The sequence below is a fragment of the Drosophila miranda genome (assembly GCF_003369915.1).
Source record: "Drosophila miranda strain MSH22 chromosome Y unlocalized genomic scaffold, D.miranda_PacBio2.1 Contig_Y3_pilon, whole genome shotgun sequence".
Taxonomy (NCBI): Eukaryota; Metazoa; Arthropoda; class Insecta; order Diptera; family Drosophilidae; genus Drosophila; species Drosophila miranda.
The window spans coordinates 1,230,033-1,252,000 of record NW_022881625.1 but is presented as its reverse complement, the minus strand read 5'-3'; the positions used below and the strand labels follow the sequence as shown (position 1 = coordinate 1,252,000).

The window sequence follows — 21,968 nt, the reverse complement described above, 5'->3', positions numbered from 1 at the left end:
CTTTCTTGACTGACACCACACACACACACACACACTTGCAAATATAAAGTCGTGTCGTGAACGTTGTGGAGTCGAGACGTGTCTGAGGTTTAGCCCCTCCGTCAAAGTGCCGAATATTTTGTCCCTCTCTTTTTCTTTTTCCCTTTCCCCCCCCCCCCCCCCCTGCTGGCTGCGGGCCTAGTCGAGGTTACAAGTGTTTCGTTGCTGCAGATTATATGTTTGTAAATTAATGTGCCATCAAATGTACTAGTGTGTGTTTGAGTGTCGTTTAAAGTTGAATTGTAAAACAAACACAAAAATGTTCATAAATTAAATTAAGACATATACTGCCCACAAATATTAATAAAGCAACGCGCTTGGTTGCTGGCGGCTCACACCCCAGCCTCTCAGCCCCTCCCATGTGGAGCACTGAGAGCCCTCAACCCAAAGAGGCTCGTTGCCTGTTGCTCGTTTGAGAAGTCGAAAGGTTTACCCAGGAGACGGAAAAGCCGGAAAAAGATACGAGAAATGCCTGCAAAGGAAAAACTTGAAGGCAAAGCTAAAGGTAAAGGAAGTACTCGGTTCTGCGGCCATCGGACAGTCGTAACTCATTTCTCATTTCGTCTCATTTCAGCCGGGAGTATACTGGGGGATACAGGATCTGTGGCAATCTGTGGGATCTATGGTTCGGCGCCAAATGCCGCCGCGCGCCTGCAAGAGCAAGAGCCAGAGCGCCGCCAGGCCCAGTCTTAGTCCCAGCCGCCTGGCCAAGAAGCCCAGCCTGACGCCGACCACCGGTTCTCAGGCGCCAAAAGCAAAGAAAAGAAAACCCCTCTACAGAATGTCTCTTTTGCTCTCATTGTAAATTGAAGCGCCTCTTTCGGCGGAACCTACCCCAAGAGCGGAAAGCGGAGATCAATTAGAATTGTGAACCCCAAAGCGAGCGATTGATACGATACACTCACGAGTACTCATGCCCAAGCCCGAGTACTCTGTCCAGCATCCACATCGGGGAATCAACATAAATGGGTGGCTCCGCGGACGGTGTTCCAGCAGTCGCGCTTGGGCGGTCCGAGTGAGCAGTAACGGATCTTCTGCAGAAATCAGTGCATAGATACAGTATCTGAAGGATCAAAGTGTTGAAAATCAATTAAAAGGTGATCATCCATCCCACGACAAGGAGAGGGGGCAGGGGCGAATGGCGCCACACAGATTTCTGTACGGGCCTCTGAAAGGGAATCGAATCGAATCGAATCGAATCGCTCCAAATTGGCGTTGGAATGTCGAATAATAAACGGTAGATTCTATTACTCGTTAACCCCGCGGGTCAATGAGAGAGAACTATGGCAAAAGATACAAAGTAGCTGCTTGCCACAGCCACAGATACAGATACATGCCTTTGAGAGTGTGGCAGTAATTGATTTAACCTTTGAGTGCCGTCTGTCTCTGTCCGTGTCTGTGAATAAATCGCGGGTCTTGGCTCGAGTAACACTATTCCTCCGTCCTTCGTCGTACCGATAGATGGACGAGGCTTCTGGCACGACGACAACCGATGGCAAGTCCCTGGATGAGGCGCCGGTGGCCGCAGGACTGGAGCCCACACAGCCGATCGGCTTCCTGCAGCTCTTCCGCTTCTCCACCTGCGGGGAGATCGCGTGGCTCTTCTTTGGGTTCCTCATGTGCTGCGTCAAGGCGTTGACCCTGCCCGCAGTGGTCATCATTTACAGCGAGTTCACAGCAGTGAGTACCGGGCACAGATACTCCCGCAGATGCAGATTCAGATACTCCAACCACAATCTCTCTCCCTTCGATTCTCTATTCCGTAGACCTCTCCTCTGCCACGAAAATAACCACGCTTTCGTTTCCCTTCACGATGGCCAACAGCAGCGGCGGCGGGTACACCATTCCCACGGGGACCCTGAGCATCCTTCCCATCGCGGCGAACGCCGACCATCACGACAACGGCCAGTGGCTACGAGCCCAATGACGTCATCACCACGATCCCCGTCTCGCTCTCCATCCAGCGCTTCCCCTCGTCCCTGTCCATCGTGGACCTGGCCCAGGAGCAGGACGGCTACAGCAACAGTGGCTCCAGCAACGGCATGACCGTGGGGCCGGGTGCGGGCGGCGGCGGCGGCATCACCACCACGGCCCTCCTGTCCGTGAAGCCCCTGAACGGCAGCGGCAACGGCAACATTTCGCGGAACAACAGCTTCAGTCTGAGCTTCAACCTGCAGGACCCCACAGTGCGCTCCTCGGTGCGTTCGGCAGGAGCCCCCACAGTGGATACAGTGGACAACTCTTCATCCGGTGGCACGATCGCCCTGCCCCAGAGCGGCGCCACGGCAACGGCAACGGCCACGAGTGCTACCTCAACCCTCGCCAAACACAGTCCCGAGGCCAAGACAGGAGAGGTCTATGTCTGAGCGGAGTAACAGGACACCTATTCCTACCCATCCACTGGATTATAGCTTTCGTCGTAGGTTTAAGCACCCCCTTCCAGAACCACTGATACGATATTATCATCTAGGAAAGAGAACAAAACAAGAGTAATCCTCTCTTCGGATTGTACATACATATGCACACATCAATATACATACATATATAGCCCACAGACGATATCGTATCGTACGGCACACGCGAGTCTTTCTCGATAGTTGGGCGAATAAATTACGAATAAAATCTTTACCAAGAGAATCTCCATTATATTACCCGTGCAAACATTGGACCGTGTAAATACTTTGGAACCCTCCCCCTCTCCACAAAAAACATAATATGTGATATGCGATTATTGTATGTGTTTTTTTTTTTTTTTTGTTCAAGCTATAAAATATGTGCATCTTTAGGATTAATGTGGAACCAATCCATGTAGAGGATGGTAGAAGAACACAGATCTAAGAAATTCTAGGCTCCTTTTTACAGATACAGATACAGATACACTTACAGATGATCGACGAGGCAGATGAAGCGGTGTGACACGTCGGGCGACTAACGAGCCCCTTAACTTGTTTGCCGCCCAACTAAACTGTTAAAAATTCTTAATTAACGCCAATAAGGAATACATTAAAATGCCGACGCCAAGCCAAGCAGCCATTTTCCCAACTCGCCCCACACACATTCACATTCCCCTTCCCAACCACTACCGACAAGCTTAATTTCCTCTTTCTCGCCAATGTAAATTAAAATTCTGTGCGCCACTAAACATATATTCAAATCACAAACCACAAAGAGAATCATAAAACACAAAGATTTCTTAAACCACACACAACTACTGTCAACGCGGCTTCGCCTGTGTAAAGTGCGGTGGTTTCGTCCACCGCACCCAGCTAAATGCGAAAATTGCGGCGGTTTAACAACTTCTGTCAACGCGGCTCCGTCTGTGTAAAGTGCGGTGGTTTCGTCCACCGCACCCAGCTAAATGCCAAAGTTGCGGCGGTACGCACCCATCCAACTACAGGGCCTATGCTGATGCTGATATGAGGATCAGCCTTGCGCCGCCACTTATATGAAGCCCGCTCCGAGGACGGGAACGGACTGAAAAGACGCAATCCATTGTAAAAGAAAACCTAAGTCTAGTGTTACCTTAACTTTCTTTACTCAAAATACTTGCATAAAAATACCGAATACCTACCACTACTGTAACTAGTGTTACCTTCCCATTGTTCAGCCAAAAACACTGCAACTACATGTAAAATGTAAAATATGGCATGTATTATTTGAATTTAGTACATATACAAATATGTAGATGGCGTATAGGAGCGGTGGCGCTGGAGTTCCTCGGCTGCTGTTTAACCTCCTTGTAGCGTGGGTATTGGGATCGCTCTCGGCTACCATTTCCCCTTCGTGTGACAAAGGTATGGGATCGGTCCAGCCCTGGCTCTCTCTTGGGTGCGATTTCCCCTTCGTGTGACGTCGGTATTAATGCTAGTGATGCTCGTCGTGGTTCCTGTGGGATCTGGTTCCGGTGTTGCTCCCCCCATTGTTTTAAATGAAAAACTCTCTCTCAGTTTCGCGACGGCGGCCTCTCTCTCGGTCTCCCTTGTAGGCGTTGGCTTCGGGCTGGCCGGGGAGAGTTGTTGATCACATCGGCGTCACTGGTCGGAGTGGGAGAGATCCGACTATTCCCCTCTTCGTGGCTCTTGTTCTGGCTGCTGCTTCTCCTTCGTGTAGCGTGGGTATTGGGATCGCTCTCTCTCTTGGCTGCTGTTTCCACTCCTTGTAGCGTGGGTATTGAGACTCAATAGTTGAATTGTAAAACAAACACAAAAATGTACATAAATTAAATTAAGACATATACTGCCCACAAATATTAATAAAGCAACGCGCTTGGTTGCTGGCGGCTCACACCCCAGCCTCTCAGCCCCTCCCCTGTGGAGCACTGAGAGCCCTCAACCCAAAGAGGCTCGTTGCTCGTTGCTCGTTTGAGAAGTCGAAAGGTTTACCCAGGAGACGGAAAAGCGGAAAAAGATACGAGAAATGCCTGCAAAGAAAAAACTTGAAGGCAAAGCTAAAGGTAAAGGAAGTACTCGGTTCTGCGGCCATCGGACAGTCGTAACTCATTTCTCATTTCGTCTCATTTCAGCCGGGAGTATACCGGGGGATACAGGATCTGTGGCAACCGCGACTATGGTTCGGCGCCAAATGCCGCCGCGCGCCTGCAAGAGCAAGAGCCAGAGCGCCGCCAGGCCCAGTCTTAGTCCCAGCCGCCTGGCCAAGAAGCCCAGCCTGACGCCGACCACCGGTTCTCAGGCGCCATCGCAGACCATCGCAAAGTCGAGGCCCACCGGTCTCGAGACGATTTTTGAACGTCCCGGCAATGAGGACGACGGGCCCACCAGCAGCCATGCCGTGGCATTCGGCGAGTGCCAGCGCCGCGTCCTCGCCCTGGGTACGGGCGAAAAAAAAAGAACCCTGTCGCAGAAGAGCTGCCTGAAGGTGCGCAACACCTTGGGCGAACGCAGCACCCGGCACATGATGACACTGCGGGCGTCCCGCACTACTTTGGACAGCGTAATGCTCGGGGGCTCGGACGATGAAGACGAGTCGGTCGGAGTCGCTCCCGCAGTCGCTCCCGTAGCTGCTCCCGAAGTCGTTCCCGCTGGAGGAAATGCCGGTACAAATCAGCCGGCACCATTCGTGCTGCGCACCAGCAGGAGGCTCAAGAGTCTGCCTCCGTTTTAGATTGTTGCACCTTCCACCCTCCAAATGAAAGAAAAAGAATAAAGAAAAGAAAAGCAAAGAAAAGAAAAACCCTCTACAGAATGTCTCTTTTGCTCTCATTGTAAATTGAAGCGCCTCTTTCGGCGGAACCTACCCCAAGAGCGGAAAGCGGAGATCAATTAGAGGAACAAAGCGAGCGATTGATACGATACACTCACGAGTACTCATGCCCAAGCCCGAGTACTCTGTCCAGCATCCACATCGGGGAATCATCATAAATGGGTGGCTCCGCGGACGGTGTTCCAGCAGTCGCGCTTGGGCGGTCCGAGTGAGCAGTAACGGATCTTCTGCAGAAATCAGTGCATAGATACAGTATCTGAAGGATCAAAGTGTTGAAAATCAATTAAAAGGTGATCATCAATCCCACCACAAAGAGAGGGGGCAGGGGGCGAATGGCGCCACACAGATTTCTGTAGGGCCCCCTGAAAGGGAATCAAACCGCTCCAAATTGGCGTTGGAATGTCCAATAATAAACGGTAGATTCTATTACTCGTTAACCCCGCGGGTCAATGAGTGAGAACTATGGCAAAAGATACAAAGTAGCTGCTGTACCCTTGCCACAGCCACAGATACAGATACATGCCTCTGAGAGTGTGGCAGTAATTGAATTAACCTTTGCGTGCCGTCTGTCTCTGTCCGTGTCTGTGAATAAATCGCGGGTCTTGGCTCGAGTAACACTATTCCTCCGTCCTTCGTCGTACCGATAGATGGACGAGGCTTCTGGCACGACGACAACCGATGGCAAGTCCCTGGATGAGGCGCCGGTGGCCGCAGGACTGGAGCCCACACAGCCGATCGGCTTCCTGCAGCTCTTCCGCTTCTCCACCTGCGGGGAGATCGCGTGGCTCTTCTTTGTGTTCCTCATGTGCTGCGTCAAGGCGTTGACCCTGCCCGCAGTGGTCATCATTTACAGCGAGTTCACAGCAGTGAGTACCGGGCACAGATACTCCCGCAGATGCAGATTCAGATACTCCAACCACAATCTCTCTCTCTTCGATTCTCGATTCCGTAGCCCTCTCCGCTGCCACGAACATCACCACGCTGTCGTTTCCCTTCACGATGGCCAACAGCAGCGGCGGCGGGTACACCATTCCCACGGGGACCCTGAGCATCCTTCCCATCGCTGCGAACGCCCAGCTGCCGACCATCACGACAACGGCCAGTGGCTACGAGCCCAATGACGTCATCACCACGATCCCCGTCTCGCTCTCCATCCAGCGCTTCCCCTCGTCCCTGTCCATCGTGGACCTGGCCCAGAAGCAGGACGGCTACAGCAACAGTGGCTCCAGCAACGGCATGACCGTGGGGCCGGGTGGGGCGGCGGCGGCGGCATCACCACCACGCCCTCCTGTCCGTGAAGCCCCTGAACGGCAGCGGCAACGGCAACATTTCGCGGAACAACAGCTTCAGTCTGAGCTTCAACCTGCAGGACCCCACAGTGCGCTCCTCGGTGCGTTCGGCAGGAGCCCCCACAGGGGATACAGTGGACAACTCTTCATCCGGTGGCACGATCGCCCTGCCCCAGAGCGGCGCCACGGCAACGGCAACGGCCACGAGTGCTACCTCAACCCTCGCCAAACACAGTCCCGAGGCCAAGACAGGAGAGGTCTATGTCTGAGCGGAGGAACAGGACACCTATTCCGACCCATCCACTGGATTATAGCTTTCGTCGTAGGTTTAAGCACCCCCTTCCAGAACCACTGATACGATATTATCATCTAGGAAAGAGAACAAAACAAGAGTAATCCTCTCTTCGGATTGTACATACATATGCACACATCAATATACATACATATATAGCCCACAGACGATATCGTATCGTAATGTATCGTATCGTACGGCACACGCGAGTCTTTCTCGATAGTTGGCGAATAAATTACGAATAAAATCTTTACCAAGAGAATCTCCATTATATTACCCGTGCAAACATTGGACCGTGTAAATACTTTGGAACCCTCCCCCTCTCCACAAAAAACATAATATGTGATATGCGATTATTGTATGTGTTTTTTTTTTTTGTTCAAGCTATAAAATTTGTGCATCTTTAGGATTAATGTGGAACCAATCCATGGATGGTAGAAGAACACAGATCTAAGAAATTCTAGGCTCCTTTGTACAGATACAGTTACAGATGATCGACGAGGCAGATGAAGCGGTGTGACACGTCGGGCGACTAACGAGCCCCTTAACTTGTTTGCCGCCCAACTAAACTGTTAAAAATTCTTAATTAACGCCAATAAGGAATACATTAAAATGCCGACGCCAAGCCAAGCAGCCATTTTCCCAACTCGCCCCACACACATTCACATTCCCCTTCCCAACCACTACCGACAAGCTTTATTTCCTCTTTTCGCCAATGTAAATTAAAATTCTGTGCGCCACTAAACATATATTCAAATCACAAACCACAAAGAGAATCATAAAACACAAAGATTTCAACACAACACTGTCAAGCGGCTTCGCCTGTGTAAAGTGCGGTGGTTTCGTCCACCGCACCCAGCTAAATGCGAAAATTGCGGCGGTTTAACAACTTCTGTCAACGCGGCTTCGTCTGTGTAAAGTGCGGTAGTTTCGTCCACCGCACCCAGCTAAATGCCAAAGTTGCGGCGGTTTAACAACTTCTGTCAACGCGGCTTCGTCTGTGTAAAGTGCGGTGGTTTCGTCCACCGCACCCAGCTAAATGCCAAAGTTGCGGCGGTACGCACCCATCCAACTACAGGGCCTATGCTGATACTGATATGAGGATCAGCCTTGCGCCGCCACTTATATGAAGCCCGCTCCGAGGACGGGAACGGACTGAAAGACGCAATTCATTGTAAAAGAAAACACATGTTAATGTTAAGTCTAGTGTTACCTTAACTTTTGTAAGGAAGCGATCCTGGGCTGGGGTACATATCTCAGTCTACTCCAGGGTCGAAATTACAGCAATATTTATAATTTGCCGGAACTCCGTATTTCGGACCGACGATGGGGGACGGGGCCGCAGTCCCGCGGACGGGGGCGATCGTAGCGTGGGACGGGGCAGTTGGTTTCACCGAGAACATTCCGGTTATCGCCGAATAGCGCCTTCATTGTGGACCGTCGACATGCAATGACTGCATCTTTCATAGGCGATGCATTACTGCACCGTCAGTGCCGTGTGACACCAGCAGTACTTTACGCGGATCCCAGGCCTAACGAAGCTCTACTACCGACGCGGAAAGGGGACTTGCATGCGGAAATGACGCGGCAGTATCGCCGAAGTACCTAGCGAACATGCAAGGAAGGTAGCTATTACGGACTACATCCGCGGCAACTGAGTACTAAACTTACGAAGCGGAAAACTATGCATGCAATCGACAAGTATCGCCGAGATACCAAGGCTATCGCCGGACGTACTTACGGGACTGTCAGCCTAAGAATTACTACGACGCGGAAAGGGAAACTTTGCTATGCGGAAATACCGACAAGTATCGCCGAGAATGCCTAGGCAATCGCCGGATAGCACTTACGGGACGCCGCCGAACTAAGAATTACTACGGGGGTCGGGGATATCGACAGGCATCGCCGAGAATGCCTAGGCAATCGCCGGATAGCACTTACGGGACGCTGTCGAACTAAGAATTACTACGGGGGTTGGGGGTACCGAAGCGTATCGCCGAGAGCGCTTAGGCAATCGCCGGATAGCACTCACGGGACACTATCGGGCTAAACATTACGGCGAAAATCTTTATCATACGGGGCAGGTATGCATATCACTCGCATGCCACAACAAAAATGAACAACGGACGCTGCCGCCATCAAAGCCATTAAATAAACATAAACGAATAAAAATGCTGCCAAACACACTTGCAAAATCATACGGCCTGACAAATTCAAATCGAATGCAGTGCGTTGGTGATTGCTAGAATAGCCAAAAACAGACACACACACACAAACACCCATTACACTTGGGCGGCCGGACCTGTGCAGTTCGAGTTATGTGTGTCGTGTCCGCCATCGTCCTTAGTTGGTGGCCGGATCCAGTGCCATGGCATTCAGAGTGCCCTATGGTCCTGGAAAAGGAAAAATCCATCAGCCACACATACGATTAAAAAGGGCTCTCAAAATACTTACCACCAGCCATTCAGACACACACACACAAACACCCATTACACTTGGGCGGCCGGACCTGTGCCGTTAGAGTTATGTGTGTCGTGTCCGCCATCGTCCTTAGTTGGTGGCCGGACCAGTGCCACTCGCTCTACATTAGGGCCACAATTGCCGACGCACACACACACTCACATCCATTTCACTTTGGCGGCCGGACCCGTGTCGCCACAGTAATATGTGTGCCGTCTACTCCTGGCTCCCAGCTGGTGGCCGGACCAGTGCCACTGGTTCTCCAAGAGGGCAGCCACAGCCACAACGACGACGAGGTGCTAATTGCACCTATTCTGACGACTTCGGACGACACCAATTTCGACGACCAGGGGGACGACGGGGTCGGCCGGTATGCAACGCAATGTCTTTACAAGCATTGTGTTTTGCTATGCCGGCCGATGCTCCGCTGTTTCTTGTCTTCCCTGTAATTATAGAAAAAGATATAGACATTATTTTAAATTGTTATGTTTATTGTTATATTGTAAACGTAAATCAATTGTACCTGTTTTGTCTCGTCTTTGTTCCAGTGTAGTATCTCTTTTATTACCTGTTTTTCCGTCGTCTTCACTCCAGTCTACTACTTATCTGTATTGTTATTTCTGCAAGTGCTTGTCTCTTTTTTTAGTATATTTCTTATTTTCCACGCAAAGCACCTGCATTGTTTACCTTTTCTCTTTATCTATTCCTCAATTGACTACGTGTTGCAACACTGCACTTTCTGAATTTTCGATCTCATTTCTTTAACCCCTTCTTCCCCCCCATTGTTATTTTCGTAATTAGTGCGGTTCTCCGACACCACACTACAAAATTATTGCAATCTGTGATAAATCTTCGGCGGCAACGGTGCTGACAATTGATAATCGGTTTCAAATCGACTTTCAAATCAGCATCAGTTGCCGCCACACCACCACTACGGCCTAAATTGAGCCAAAAATGCTAGTATTCGCATAAAACAACTACGCCCCCTATAAACTGCCCGCCCACATGTACATGCTACATTCCTAGTCGTCTGCCCTCAGCAGGCGGCAAGGGTAGTAGAGGGGACTGAAGACCACATACCGCATTACAGCCAACAAGCGATCAAGTTGACGAACTCACAGGGGATTGCAAATCAAATTTTAAGTTAGGGAGAATTACAAAGAAGAGACAGCATACTTTTGAGCGTGGCCCCACTTCACTTTCTTGACTCACACCACACAGACACACACACTTGCAAATGGAAAGTCGTGTCGTGAACGTTGTGGAGTCGAGACGTGTCTGAGGTTTAGTCCCTCCGTCAAAGTGCCGAATATTTTGTCCCTCTCTTTTTCTTTTTCCCTACCCCAAGAGCGGAAAGCGGAGATCAATTAGAATTGTGAACCCCAAAGCGAGCGATTGATACGATACACTCACGAGTACTCATGCCCAAGCCCGAGTACTCTGTCCAGCATCCACATCGGGGATTCAACATAAATGGGTGGCTCCGCGGACGGTGTTCCAGCAGTCGCGCTTGGGCGGTCCGAGTGAGCAGTAACGGATCTTCTGCATAAATCAGTGCATAGATACAGTATCTGAAGGATTAAAAAGTGTTGAAAATCAATTAAAAGGTGATCATCCATCCCACGACAAGGAGAGGGGGCAGGGGGCGAATGGCGCCACACAGATTTCTGTACGGGCCTCTGAAAGGGAATCGAATCGAATCGAATCGCTCCGAACTGGCGTTGGAATGTCCAATAATAAACGATAGATTCTATCACTCGTTAACCCCGCGGGTCAATGAGAGAGAACTATGGCAAAAGATACAAAGTAGCTGCTGTACCCTTGCCACAGCCACAGATACAGATACATGCCTCTGAGAGTGTGGCAGTAATTGAATTAACCTTTGCGTGCCGTCTGTCTCTGTCCGTGTCTGTGAATAAATCGCGGGTCTTGGCTCGAGTAACACTATTCCTCCGTCCTTCGTCGTACCGATAGATGGACGAGGCTTCTGGCACGACGACAACCGATGGCAAGTCCCTGGATGAGGCGCCGGTGGCCGCAGGACTGGAGCCCACACAGCCGATCGGCTTCCTGCAGCTCTTCCGCTTCTCCACCTGCGGGGAGATCGCGTGGCTCTTCTTTGGATTCGTCATGTGCTGCGTCAAGGCGTTGACCCTGCCCGCAGTGGTCATCATTTACAGCGAGTTCACAGCAGTGAGTACCGGGCACAGATACTCCCGCAGATGCAGATTCAGATACTCCAACCACAATCTCTCTCCCTTCGATTCTCGATTCCGTAGCCCTCTCCGCTGCCACGAACATCACCACGCTGTCGTTTCCCTTCACGATGGCCAACAGCAGCGGCGGCGGGTACACCATTCCCACGGGGACCCTGAGCATCCTTCCCATCGCGGCGAACGCCCAGCTGCCGACCATTACGACAACGGCCAGTGGCTACGAGCCCAATGACGTCATCACCACGATCCCCGTCTCGCTCTCCATTCAGCGCTTCCCCTCGTCCCTGTCCATCGTGGACCTGGCCCAGGAGCAGGACGGCTACAGCAACAGTGGCTCCAGCAACGGCATGACCGTGGGGCCGGGTGCGGGCGGCGGCGGCGGCATCACCACCACGACCCTCCTGTCCGTGAAGCCCCTGAACGGCAACATTTCGCGGAACAACAGCTTCAGTCTGAGCTTCAACCTGCAGGACCCCACAGTGCGCTCCTCGTTGCGTTCGGCAGGAGCCCCCACAGTGGATACAGTGGACAACTCTTCATCCGGTGGCACGATCGCCCTGCCCCAGAGCGGCGCCACGGCAACGGCAACGGCCACGAGTGCTACCACAACCCTCGCCATACACAGTCCCGAGGCCAAGACAGAAGAGGTCTATGTCTGAGCGGAGGAACAGGACACCTATTCCGACCCATCCACTGGATTATAGCTTTCGTCGTAGGTTTAAGCACCCCCTTCCAGAACCACTGATACGATATTATCATCTAGGAAAGAGAACAAAACAAGAGTTATCCTCTCAAGGATAAAATTCTGTGCGCCACTAAACATATATTCAAATCACAAACCACAAAGAGAATCATAAAACACAAAGATTTCTTAAACCACACACAACTACTGTCAACGCGGCTTCGCCTGTGTAAAGTGCGGTGGTTTCGTCCACCGCACCCAGCTAAATGCGAAAATTGCGGCGGTTTAACAACTTCTGTCAACGCGGCTTCGTCTGTGTAAAGTGCGGTGGCTTCGTCCACCGCACCCAGCTAAATGCCAAAGTTGCGGCGGTTTAACAACTTCTGTCAACGCGGCTTCGTCTGTGTAATGTGCGGTGGTTTCGTCCACCGCACCCAGCTAAATGCCAAAGTTGCGGCGGTACGCACCCATCCAACTACAGGGCCTATGCTGATGCTGATATGAGGATCAGCCTTGCGCCGCCACTTATATGAAGCCCGCTACGAGGACGGGAACGGACTGAAAAGACGCAATCCATTGTAAAAGAAAACACATGTTAATGTTAAGTCTAGTGTTACCTTAACTTTCTTTACTCAAAATACTTGCATAAAAAAATACCGAATACCTACCACTACTGTAACTAGTGTTACCTTCCCATTGTTCAGCCAAAAACACTGCAACTACATGTAAAATGTAAAATATGGCATGTATTATTTGAATTTAGTACATATACAAATAAGTAGATGGCGTATAGGAGCGGTGGCGCTGGAGTTCCTCGGCTGCTGTTTCCCTCCTTGTAGCGTGGGTATTGGGATCGCTCTCGGCTACCATTTCCCTTCGTGTGACAAAGGTATGGGATCGCTCCAGCCCTGGCTCTCTCTTGGCTGCGATTTCCCCTTCGTGTGACGTCGGTATTAATGCTAGTGATGCTCGTCGTGGTTCCTGTGGGATCTGGTTCCGGTGTTGCTCCCCCATTGTTTTAAATGAAAAACTCTCTCTCAGTTTCGCGACGGCGGCCTCTCTCTCGGTCTCCCTTGTAGGCGTTGGCTTCGGCTGGCCGGGGAGAGTTGTTGATCACATCGGCGTCACTGGTCGGAGAGGGAGAGATCCGACTATTCCCCTCTTCGTGGCTCTTGTTCTGGCTGCTGCTTCTCCTTCGTGTAGCGTGGGTATTGGGATCGCTCTCTCTCTCGGCTGCTGTTTCCACTCCTTGTAGCGTGGGTATTGAGACTCAATACATCACCGAAATGCTGGCCAGCCATGGACACACGGCCACTTTTGTACGCGGTATGACACGTCGGGCGACTAACGAGCCCCTTAACTTGTTTGCCACCCAACTAAACTGTTAAAAATTCGTAATTAACGCCAATAAGGAATACATTAAAATGCCGACGCCAAGCCAAGCAGCCATTTTCCCAACTCGCCCCACACACATTCACATTCCCCTTCCCAACCACTACCGACAAGCTTTATTTCCTCTTTCTCGCCAATGTAAATTAAAATTCTGTGCGCCACTAAACATATATTCAAATCACAAACCACAAAGAGAATCATAAAACACAAAGATTTCTTAAACCACACACAACTACTGTCAACGCGGCTTCGCCTGTGTAAAGTGCGGTGGTTTCGTCCACCGCACCCAGCTAAATGCGAAAATTGCGGCGGTTTAACAACTTCTGTCAACGCGGCTTCGTCTGTGTAAAGTGCGGTGGTTTCGTCCACCGCACCCAGCTAAATGCCAAAGTTGCGGCGGTACGCACCCATCCAACTACAGGGCCTATGCTGATACTGATATGAGGATCAGCCTTGCGCCGCCACTTATATGAAGCCCGCTCCGAGGACGGGAACGGACTGAAAAGACGCAATCCATTGTAAAAGAAAACACATGTTAATGTTAAGTCTAGTGTTACCTTAACTTTTGTAAGGAAGCGATCCTGGGCTGGGGTACATATCTCAGTCTACTCCAGGGTCGAAATTACAGCAATATTTATAATTTGCCGGGACTCCGTATTTCGGACCGACGATGGGGGACGGGGCCGCAGTCCCGCGGACGGGGGCGATCGTAGCGTGGGACGGGGCAGTTGGTTTCACCGAGAACACTCCGGTTATCGCCGAATAGCGCCTTTATTGTGGACGTTGACATGCAATGACTGCATCTTTCAAGAGGCGATGCAGTTACTGCACCGTCAAGTGGCCCGTGTGACACCAGCAGAAGGCTGTTACGCGCGGATCCCAGGCAAAACGCAGCCCTCCTCCCGCCCAACCGACCGAGGGGCGCTGCCGCATGACGCGCGGTGCGTAGCCGAACCAAACATGCAAGAAAGATAGCTATTAGACTAACATTCGAGGAAAATTAGTACTAAACTTACTAAGAAACTAAGCATGCAATCAAAGTACAAATACCACTACAGTTACTAATTAATAGAAAGGTGTGTAAGGATTAATAATTTAATAAGAGGAAGAGAATTAGTGGTGGATATAATATGGAAGAGGGAATTATAATCCGAGCATAAGACCCTAAACGGTTCATGCAAGGAATAATTCGATCTACAAAGTGGAAGGAACAACGGTATAAAATTTCTAGTCAGTCTAATAGGAATCGTGAAGTTTATGCGGCTCAACAGATCAGGGCTGTCTATGTCACCCCTGATCAAGTTGTGCATAAATATCACACCAAGCATTTTTCTACGGTTAACTAAGGATGGGAGGTTTACTAATAGTAGTCTACTAGAGTAAGATGGGAGTCTTACACCCGCATCCCAGTTAAGGCCCCGCAGAGCAAAGAGTAAAAAGTATTTCTGTACTGATTCTATACGGTCCTGGTGTACTTTGTACTGAGGGCACCATACACAGGAGCCGTATTCTAAGATCGGACGAACAAGCGAGGTATAGAGAGTCTTTGTTATATAGGGGTCGTCAAATTCCTTTGACCACCTCTATATAAACCCAAGCACGCCCATGGCCTTATTTACCATGGTAGAAATGTGTTCGGAAAACTTTAACTTGGGGTCTAACATAACACCCAGATCATCCACCAGGGTAATTCTCTCAAGAGAACCACCAAATAGGGTGTAGGGAGCCAACAAAGGGCTAGAACGATGAAATGTCATAACTTTGCATTTCGAGGCATTAAGGTGTAACAAGTTTGCACAACACCATGACTGAAAGTTATTGAGATCGGATTGCAAGCGAGAATGAAATGAAATGTCCTTGTACTGGACACAGAGTTTAACATCATCCGCATACATAAGTACTCGAGAGTATGTTAATACTGAAGGTAAGTCATTAATAAAGAGTGTGAAGAGTAAGGGGCCTAGATGGCTGCCTTGTGGTACTCCCGAAGAAACCTTTACTGGTAAAGAGAGGGAGTTTTTGAAGAGGACTCTTTGAGACCTAGAACAAAGATAGCTAGAAATCCATCTCAGGAGGTTGGGCGGAAACCCTAAAAGGTCAAGTTTATGCGCTAAAAGGGAATGGTTTACAGAGTCGAATGCTTTACTAAAGTCGGTGTAAATAACATCCGTCTGTAAGTTACATTGAAAGCCTTTAATAATGAAAGAGGTAAACTCTAACAAGTTCGTGGTGGTTGATCGCCGCCTTATAAATCCATTCTGAGTTGGAGATATAAGTGACTTGCAGAGATGTTGCAAGTGCGGAGTTAAAACCCTCTCAAACATTTTAGGAATAGCGGATAACTTTGCTATACCTCTAAAATTTTTTGCATCAGACTTGCTACCTTTTTTATGGAGAGGAATTATAAACGATTCCTTCCAGATTGGGGGGAAGCAAGAAGAATCAATGGATAGGGTGAATAGTTTAAGCAAAGGTCCACACAGAGCCTCGGCGCAGTACCTGAGTACACAACCTGGAACCCCGTCTGGACCCGGTGAAAACACCGGCTTAACTAGTCGAAGATCATGAAGTAGGGAACATTCATTTAACAAGGGACTGAAAATGCCGTTCGACCTCGGTAAACCGTATGGGTACGGATGACCAGAGTAGCTTTCCTCAGAATAGGTGGTTTGGAAGAATTGGGCAAAAAGATCGGCAATTGCCTGATCATTATTTGCCGACGTATTACAAAATGATAGCGAGGATGGGTGTGCGGACGTTCTACGCTTACTGTTTACGAAGCTGTAAAACTGTTTAGGGTCCTGAGAAAAACGTATCCTGCATCGAGATAGGTAGTTCTTATAGCATTGAGCATTAAGAACTGAAAAGTTTGACCGAGCTAATACATAGCGAGAGTGAGAAGTAGGAGAACCCACTTCTTGATATTTTTTATAAAGTCTTGATTTTAAGTTTTTTAGACTGGATAACTCTTTGGTAAACCAAGGGGGTTTTCCAGATCTAGTCGGACAAGAAAGCGGGACACAAGAATCGATAAAATGTGCCAAGAGCATTGTAAAAAATGTTTGTGCCTTTTATGATATCAGTGCACAAGTACAAAGCGGACCAATCAAAATCCCTAATGAGGTTATTAAGCTTCGCAAACTCGGCTTTACGAAAGCAGCGGACACGTTCGGGCAGCCTACTCGACCGATCCAATACAGTTGGTCCTATATCTAGCGACACCTCGAAAGTAGGGTGGTAGGCGTCTTCAGGTATAGTGAGCGGAAGGGCTCGGGTTAACAACACTATGGTCGGATCCGATACAAAGCACAGATCAAGCAATCGACCCAAGGAATTTTTCACATGGTTTACTTGAGATAGGTCAAGCAAGCCGTCAACAAAGTCATGTCGTGACATGGGCACTAGGATACTAGACTCGTTTACCGAAGACCAAACAGTTCCTGGCAAGTTGAAGTCACCAAGAACTATCATACGATCTTTATCAGATAGCGAGGAAGAAACAGCGGTTAAAGCGGACAAGTGCTGCTCATAAATTGAAATATCCGAAGAAGGTGGGATATACGAGCAAGTAATGATTATAGCGAAAGCGGGAAGAATCAGTTTTACACACAGGAATTCCAGTTCCTGTTGAACTTGGACTGTGAAGTGTTCCGACGTGAAGTAAGAGTCCACTGCAATTAGAACCCCCCCTGCCCGTCGAGACGAACGGTCCTTTCTAAAAGTTGTGTACCGACCTGCCAAAACCTCGGAACTAAGAATGTCCGGCTTTAACCAGGTTTCAGTAAACACAATAACGTGGGAAGCAAATGCAACACTATCCCGGAAAAGAATGCTGAGCTTACTACGCAAGCCTCTTACATTCTGATAGGTTACTAAGAGAGAAGTTAGTTTTTTGGAAAGGTGGAAGCAAGACGGGAAGTTGAGGAAGAGGAAGTTGAGGTTGAGGGTGGCACACTGGAAAGATTTGGAAGGGATATGGGGGGCCTATTCTTCTTCTTAGCCTTAAACTCCTTCACCACCAAATGCTCCGGCCAAAATTTGGCGGAGCAAATGGTGTCAAATTGAGTTGGGGAGATGCTTATCTTAAACGAGGCTATCTCCCTGGCATAAGAGAAGTTAAATTTCTCCACCTTTAACCCCACGGCTTTTATTTTGCTTTGAATAAAAGCAATTACATCATTAGATGTGAGGTCAGGGGCCGTGAAACAAAAACTTGTCGTTTTGGTGGGACTCCCACCAGTGGTTTAGTCACCACAGGCCTAGTACCTGTGGTGGCAATATCCGGAGGTCCGGAACGTCTATTTACTGGTGGGATCGGGGTAGACGGGACAACTAGCGAACTTGCGGACACCACGGACACGGACGCTGCAGACGTACTTGGCTGCACATTCTCCGAGGCGATGAATTCGGCTACCGAATCTGCATCGCCAGCAGCTGTCGTTGCCCTTGGAGTGGCAAACGAGATCAACTGCTGCACACTTGGAGTGGTCGGAGTCAGTTTTTCGGCGGCGCACGGCTGAGTGACGGTTGGCAATTGCAGATCCCGCGGAGTGACCTTTTTGCGCCTCGGAGACTTATTCAGCAGTTTTAAACCGCTAAACTGAGCCTCCATGGCTAGAAGCCGATCGTATTGGTTTTTAAAACCAACGGTCAGCTCCTTAAAGCCACTACGCGTCTGCCTCATGAAAGCCACCATGTCTTTCTCCACCGCACGGCATGCCTCGCAACTGTAATGCAAGCCATTACGTTTGGCTATAGCATCACTCACGAGGCCAGAAAATCCAGCGCATTTTGCGTGCACTACGCTGTCGCAGAGCCAGCAGGGGACATTCGGCTGATCGTGGGTGATCTGCTTCTTACAGCTTTTTTTGGCACAGACCACAGCGTATTCCATTTTATTATTTATTTATATACTATTATTTGCAAAACAAATTGGTATCAGACCAATGTGCCAGACAACGCTAAAAGCGGAATTGGTAAAAAAAAGAGAGCAGAGTGGAGAGCGGTTCCCCACCGAACTCAGAATCAATACGGAGGTCTTTACTATGCGATAATACCGACAGGTGTCGCCGAGAGTACCTAGGCTATCGCCGGACAGTACTTACGGGACCCCGCCGGCCTGAGAGTTACTACGAAGCGGAAAGGGGGACTATGCTATGCGGAAATACCGGCAAGTATCGCCGAGAGTACCTAGGCTATCGCCGGACGGTACTTACGGGACCGTGTCGGCCTAAGAATTACTACGACGCGGAAAGGGGACTTTGCTATGCGGAAATACCGGCAAGTATCGCCGAGAGTACCTAGGCTATCGCCGGACGGTACTTACGGGACCCCGCCGGCCTGAGAGCTACTACGAAGCGGAAAGGGGGACTATGCTATGCGGGAATACCGACAAGTATCGCCGAGAGTACCTAGGCTATCGCCGGACGGTACTTACGGGACCCTGTCAGCCTAAGAATTACTACGACGCGGAAAGGGGAACTTTGCTATGCGGAAATACCGACAAGTATCGCCGAGAATGCCTAGGCAATCGCCGGATAGCACTTACGGGACGCCGCCGAACTAAGAATTACTACGGGGGTCGGGGATATCGACAGGCATCGCCGAGAATGCCTAGGCAATCGCCGGATAGCACTTACGGGACGCTGTCGAACTAAGAATTACTACGGGGGTCGGGGGTACCGACGCGTATCGCCGAGAGCGCTTAGGCAATCGCCGGATAGCACTCACGGGACACTATCGGGCTAAACATTACGGCGAAAATCTTTATCATACGGGGCAGGTATGCATATCACTCGCATGCCACAACAAAAATGAACAACGGACGCTGCCGCCATCAAAGCCATTAAATAAAACATAAACGAATAAAAATGCTGCCATACACACTTGCAAAATCATACGGCCAGACAAATTCAAATCGAATGCAGTGCGTTGGTGATTGCTAGAATAGCCAAAAACAGACACACACACACAAACACACATTACACTTGGGCGGCCGGACCTGTGCCGTTCGAGTTATGTGTGTCGTGTCCGCCATCGTCCTTAGTTGGTGGCCGGATCCAGTGCCATGGCATTCAGAGTGCCCTATGGTCCTGTTAAAGGAATGACTGCATCTTTCAAGAGGCGATGCAGTTACTGCACCGTCAAGTGGCCCGTGTGACACCAGCAGAAGGCTGTTACGCGCGGATCCCAGGCAAAACGCAGCCCTCCTCCCGCCCAACCGACCGAGGGGCGCTGCCGCATGACGCGCGGTGCGTAGCCGAACCAAACGCGAACATGCAAGAAAGATAGCTATTAGACTAACATTCGAGGAAAATTAGTACTAAACTTACTAAGAAACTAAGCATGCAATCAAAGTACAAATACCACTACAGTTACTAATTAATAGAAAGGTGTGTAAGGATTAATAATTTAATAAGAGGAAGAGAATTAGTGGTGGATATAATATGGTAGAGGGAATTATAATCCGAGCATAAGACCCTAAACGGTTCATGCAAGGAATAATTCGATCTACAAAGTGGAAGGAACAACGGTATAAAATTTCTAGTCAGTCTAATAGGAATCGTGAAGTTTATGCGGCTCAACAGATCAGGGCTGTCTATGTCACCCCTGATCAAGTTGTGCATAAATATCACACCAAGCATTTTTCTACGGTTAACTAAGGATGGGAGGTTTACTAATAGTAGTCTACTAGAGTAAGATGGGAGTCTTACACCCGCATCCCAGTTAAGGCCCCGCAGAGCAAAGAGTGAAAAGCTTTTCTGTACTGATTCTATACGGTCCTGGTGTACTTTGTACTGAGGGCACCATACACAGGAGCCGTATTCTAAGATCGGACGAACAAGCGAGGTATAGAGAGTCTTTGTTATATAGGGGTCGTCAAATTCCTTTGACCACCTCTTTATAAACCCAAGCACGCCCATGGCCTTATTTACCATGGTAGAAATGTGTTCGGAAAACTTTAACTTGGGGTCTAACATAACACCCAGATCATCCACCAGGGTAATTCTCTCAAGAGAACCACCAAATAGGGTGTAGGGAGCCAACAAAGGGCTAGAACGATGAAATGTCATAACTTTGCATTTCGAGGCATTAAGGTGTAACAAGTTTGCACAACACCATGACTGAAAGTTATTGAGATCGGATTGCAAGCGAGAATGAAATGAAATGTCCTTGTACTGGACACAGAGTTTAACATCATCCGCATACATAAGTACTCGAGAGTATGTTAATACTGAAGGTAAGTCATTAATAAAGAGTGTGAAGAGTAAGGGGCCTAGATGGCTGCCTTGTGGTACTCCCGAAGAAACCTTTACTGGTAAAGAGAGGGAGTTTTTGAAGAGGACTCTTTGAGACCTAGAACAAAGATAGCTAGAAATCCATCTCAGGAGGTTGGGCGGAAACCCTAAAAGGTCAAGTTTATGCGCTAAAAGGGAATGGTTTACAGAGTCGAATGCTTTACTAAAGTCGGTGTAAATAACATCCGTCTGTAAGTTACATTGAAAGCCTTTAATAATGAAAGAGGTAAACTCTAACAAGTTCGTGGTGGTTGATCGCCGCCTTATAAATCCATTCTGAGTTGGAGATATAAGTGACTTGCAGAGATGTTGCAAGTGCGGAGTTAAAACCCTCTCAAACATTTTAGGAATAGCGGATAACTTTGCTATACCTCTATAATTTTTTGCATCAGACTTGCTACCTTTTTTATGGAGAGGAATTATAAACGATTCCTTCCAGATTGGGGGGAAGCAAGAAGAATCAATGGATAGGGTGAATAGTTTAAGCAAAGGTCCACACAGAGCCTCGGCGCAGTACCTGAGTACACAACCTGGAACCCCGTCTGGACCCGGTGAAAACACCGGCTTAACTAGTCGAAGATCATGAAGTAGGGAACATTCATTTAACAAGGGACTGAAAATGCCGTTCGACCTCGGTAAACCGTATGGGTACGGATGACCAGAGTAGCTTTCCTCAGAATAGGTGGTTTGGAAGAATTGGGGAAAAAGATCGGCAATTGCCTGATCATTATTTGCCGACGTATTACAAAATGATAGCGAGGATGGGTGTGCGGACGTTCTACGCTTACTGTTTACGAAGCTGTAAAACTGTTTAGGGTCCTGAGAAAAACGTATCCTGCATCGAGATAGGTCGTTCTTATAGCATTGAGCATTAAGAACTGAAAAGTTTGACCGAGCTAATACATAGCGAGAGTGAGAAGTAGGAGAACCCACTTCTTGAAATTTTTTATAAAGTCTTGATTTTAAGTTTTTTAGACTGGATAACTCTTTGGTAAACCAAGGGGGTTTTCCAGATCTAGTCGGACAAGAAAGCGGGACACAAGAATCGATAAAATGTGCCAAGAGCATTGTAAAAAATGT

General features: G+C 49.0%; 3 protein-coding genes across 3 annotated transcripts; all 3 read left to right on the top strand.

Annotated features, from left to right (window-relative positions):
• Nucleotides 1–433: 433 nt before the first annotated feature.
• On the top strand, nt 434–5,278 carry LOC117194365 (protein tantalus-like). Its single transcript, XM_033398937.1, has 2 exons — nt 434–544; nt 4,562–5,278. Exons 1-2 carry the CDS (start codon nt 508–510, stop codon nt 5,158–5,160), a joined length of 636 nt encoding a protein of 211 aa, XP_033254828.1. The 5' UTR covers nt 434–507; the 3' UTR covers nt 5,161–5,278.
• A 140-nt stretch (nt 5,279–5,418) lies between these two features.
• On the top strand, nt 5,419–6,511 carry LOC117194367 (multidrug resistance protein homolog 65-like). The gene is made up of 3 exons (XM_033398939.1): nt 5,419–5,549; nt 5,907–6,125; nt 6,212–6,511. The coding sequence occupies exons 2-3, from the start codon at nt 5,907–5,909 to the stop codon at nt 6,305–6,307; spliced, it is 315 nt and encodes a 104-aa protein (XP_033254830.1). The 5' UTR covers nt 5,419–5,549; the 3' UTR covers nt 6,308–6,511.
• A 4,923-nt stretch (nt 6,512–11,434) lies between these two features.
• Nucleotides 11,435–12,175, top strand: LOC117194539. The gene is made up of 2 exons (XM_033399088.1): nt 11,435–11,493; nt 11,580–12,175. Exon 2 carries the CDS (start codon nt 11,627–11,629, stop codon nt 12,173–12,175), a length of 549 nt encoding a protein of 182 aa, XP_033254979.1. The 5' UTR covers nt 11,435–11,493; nt 11,580–11,626.
• Nucleotides 12,176–21,968: the final 9,793 nt, after the last annotated feature.

Bases quoted from the DNA above. Each gene is read 5' to 3' on its own strand.
- LOC117194539 (XM_033399088.1), top strand. From the start codon at position 11,627: ATGGCCAACAGCAGCGGCGGCGGGTACACCATTCCCACGGGGACCCTG.
- LOC117194365 (XM_033398937.1), top strand. From the start codon at position 508: ATGCCTGCAAAGGAAAAACTTGAAGGCAAAGCTAAAG. The intron at 545-4,561 runs GTAAAGGAAGTA...GTCTCATTTCAG, and splicing joins ACTTGAAGGCAAAGCTAAAG to CCGGGAGTATACCGGGGGAT.
- LOC117194367 (XM_033398939.1), top strand. From the start codon at position 5,907: ATGGACGAGGCTTCTGGCACGACGACAACCGATGGCAAGTCCCTGGAT. The intron at 6,126-6,211 runs GTGAGTACCGGG...TCGATTCCGTAG, and splicing joins TTTACAGCGAGTTCACAGCA to CCCTCTCCGCTGCCACGAAC.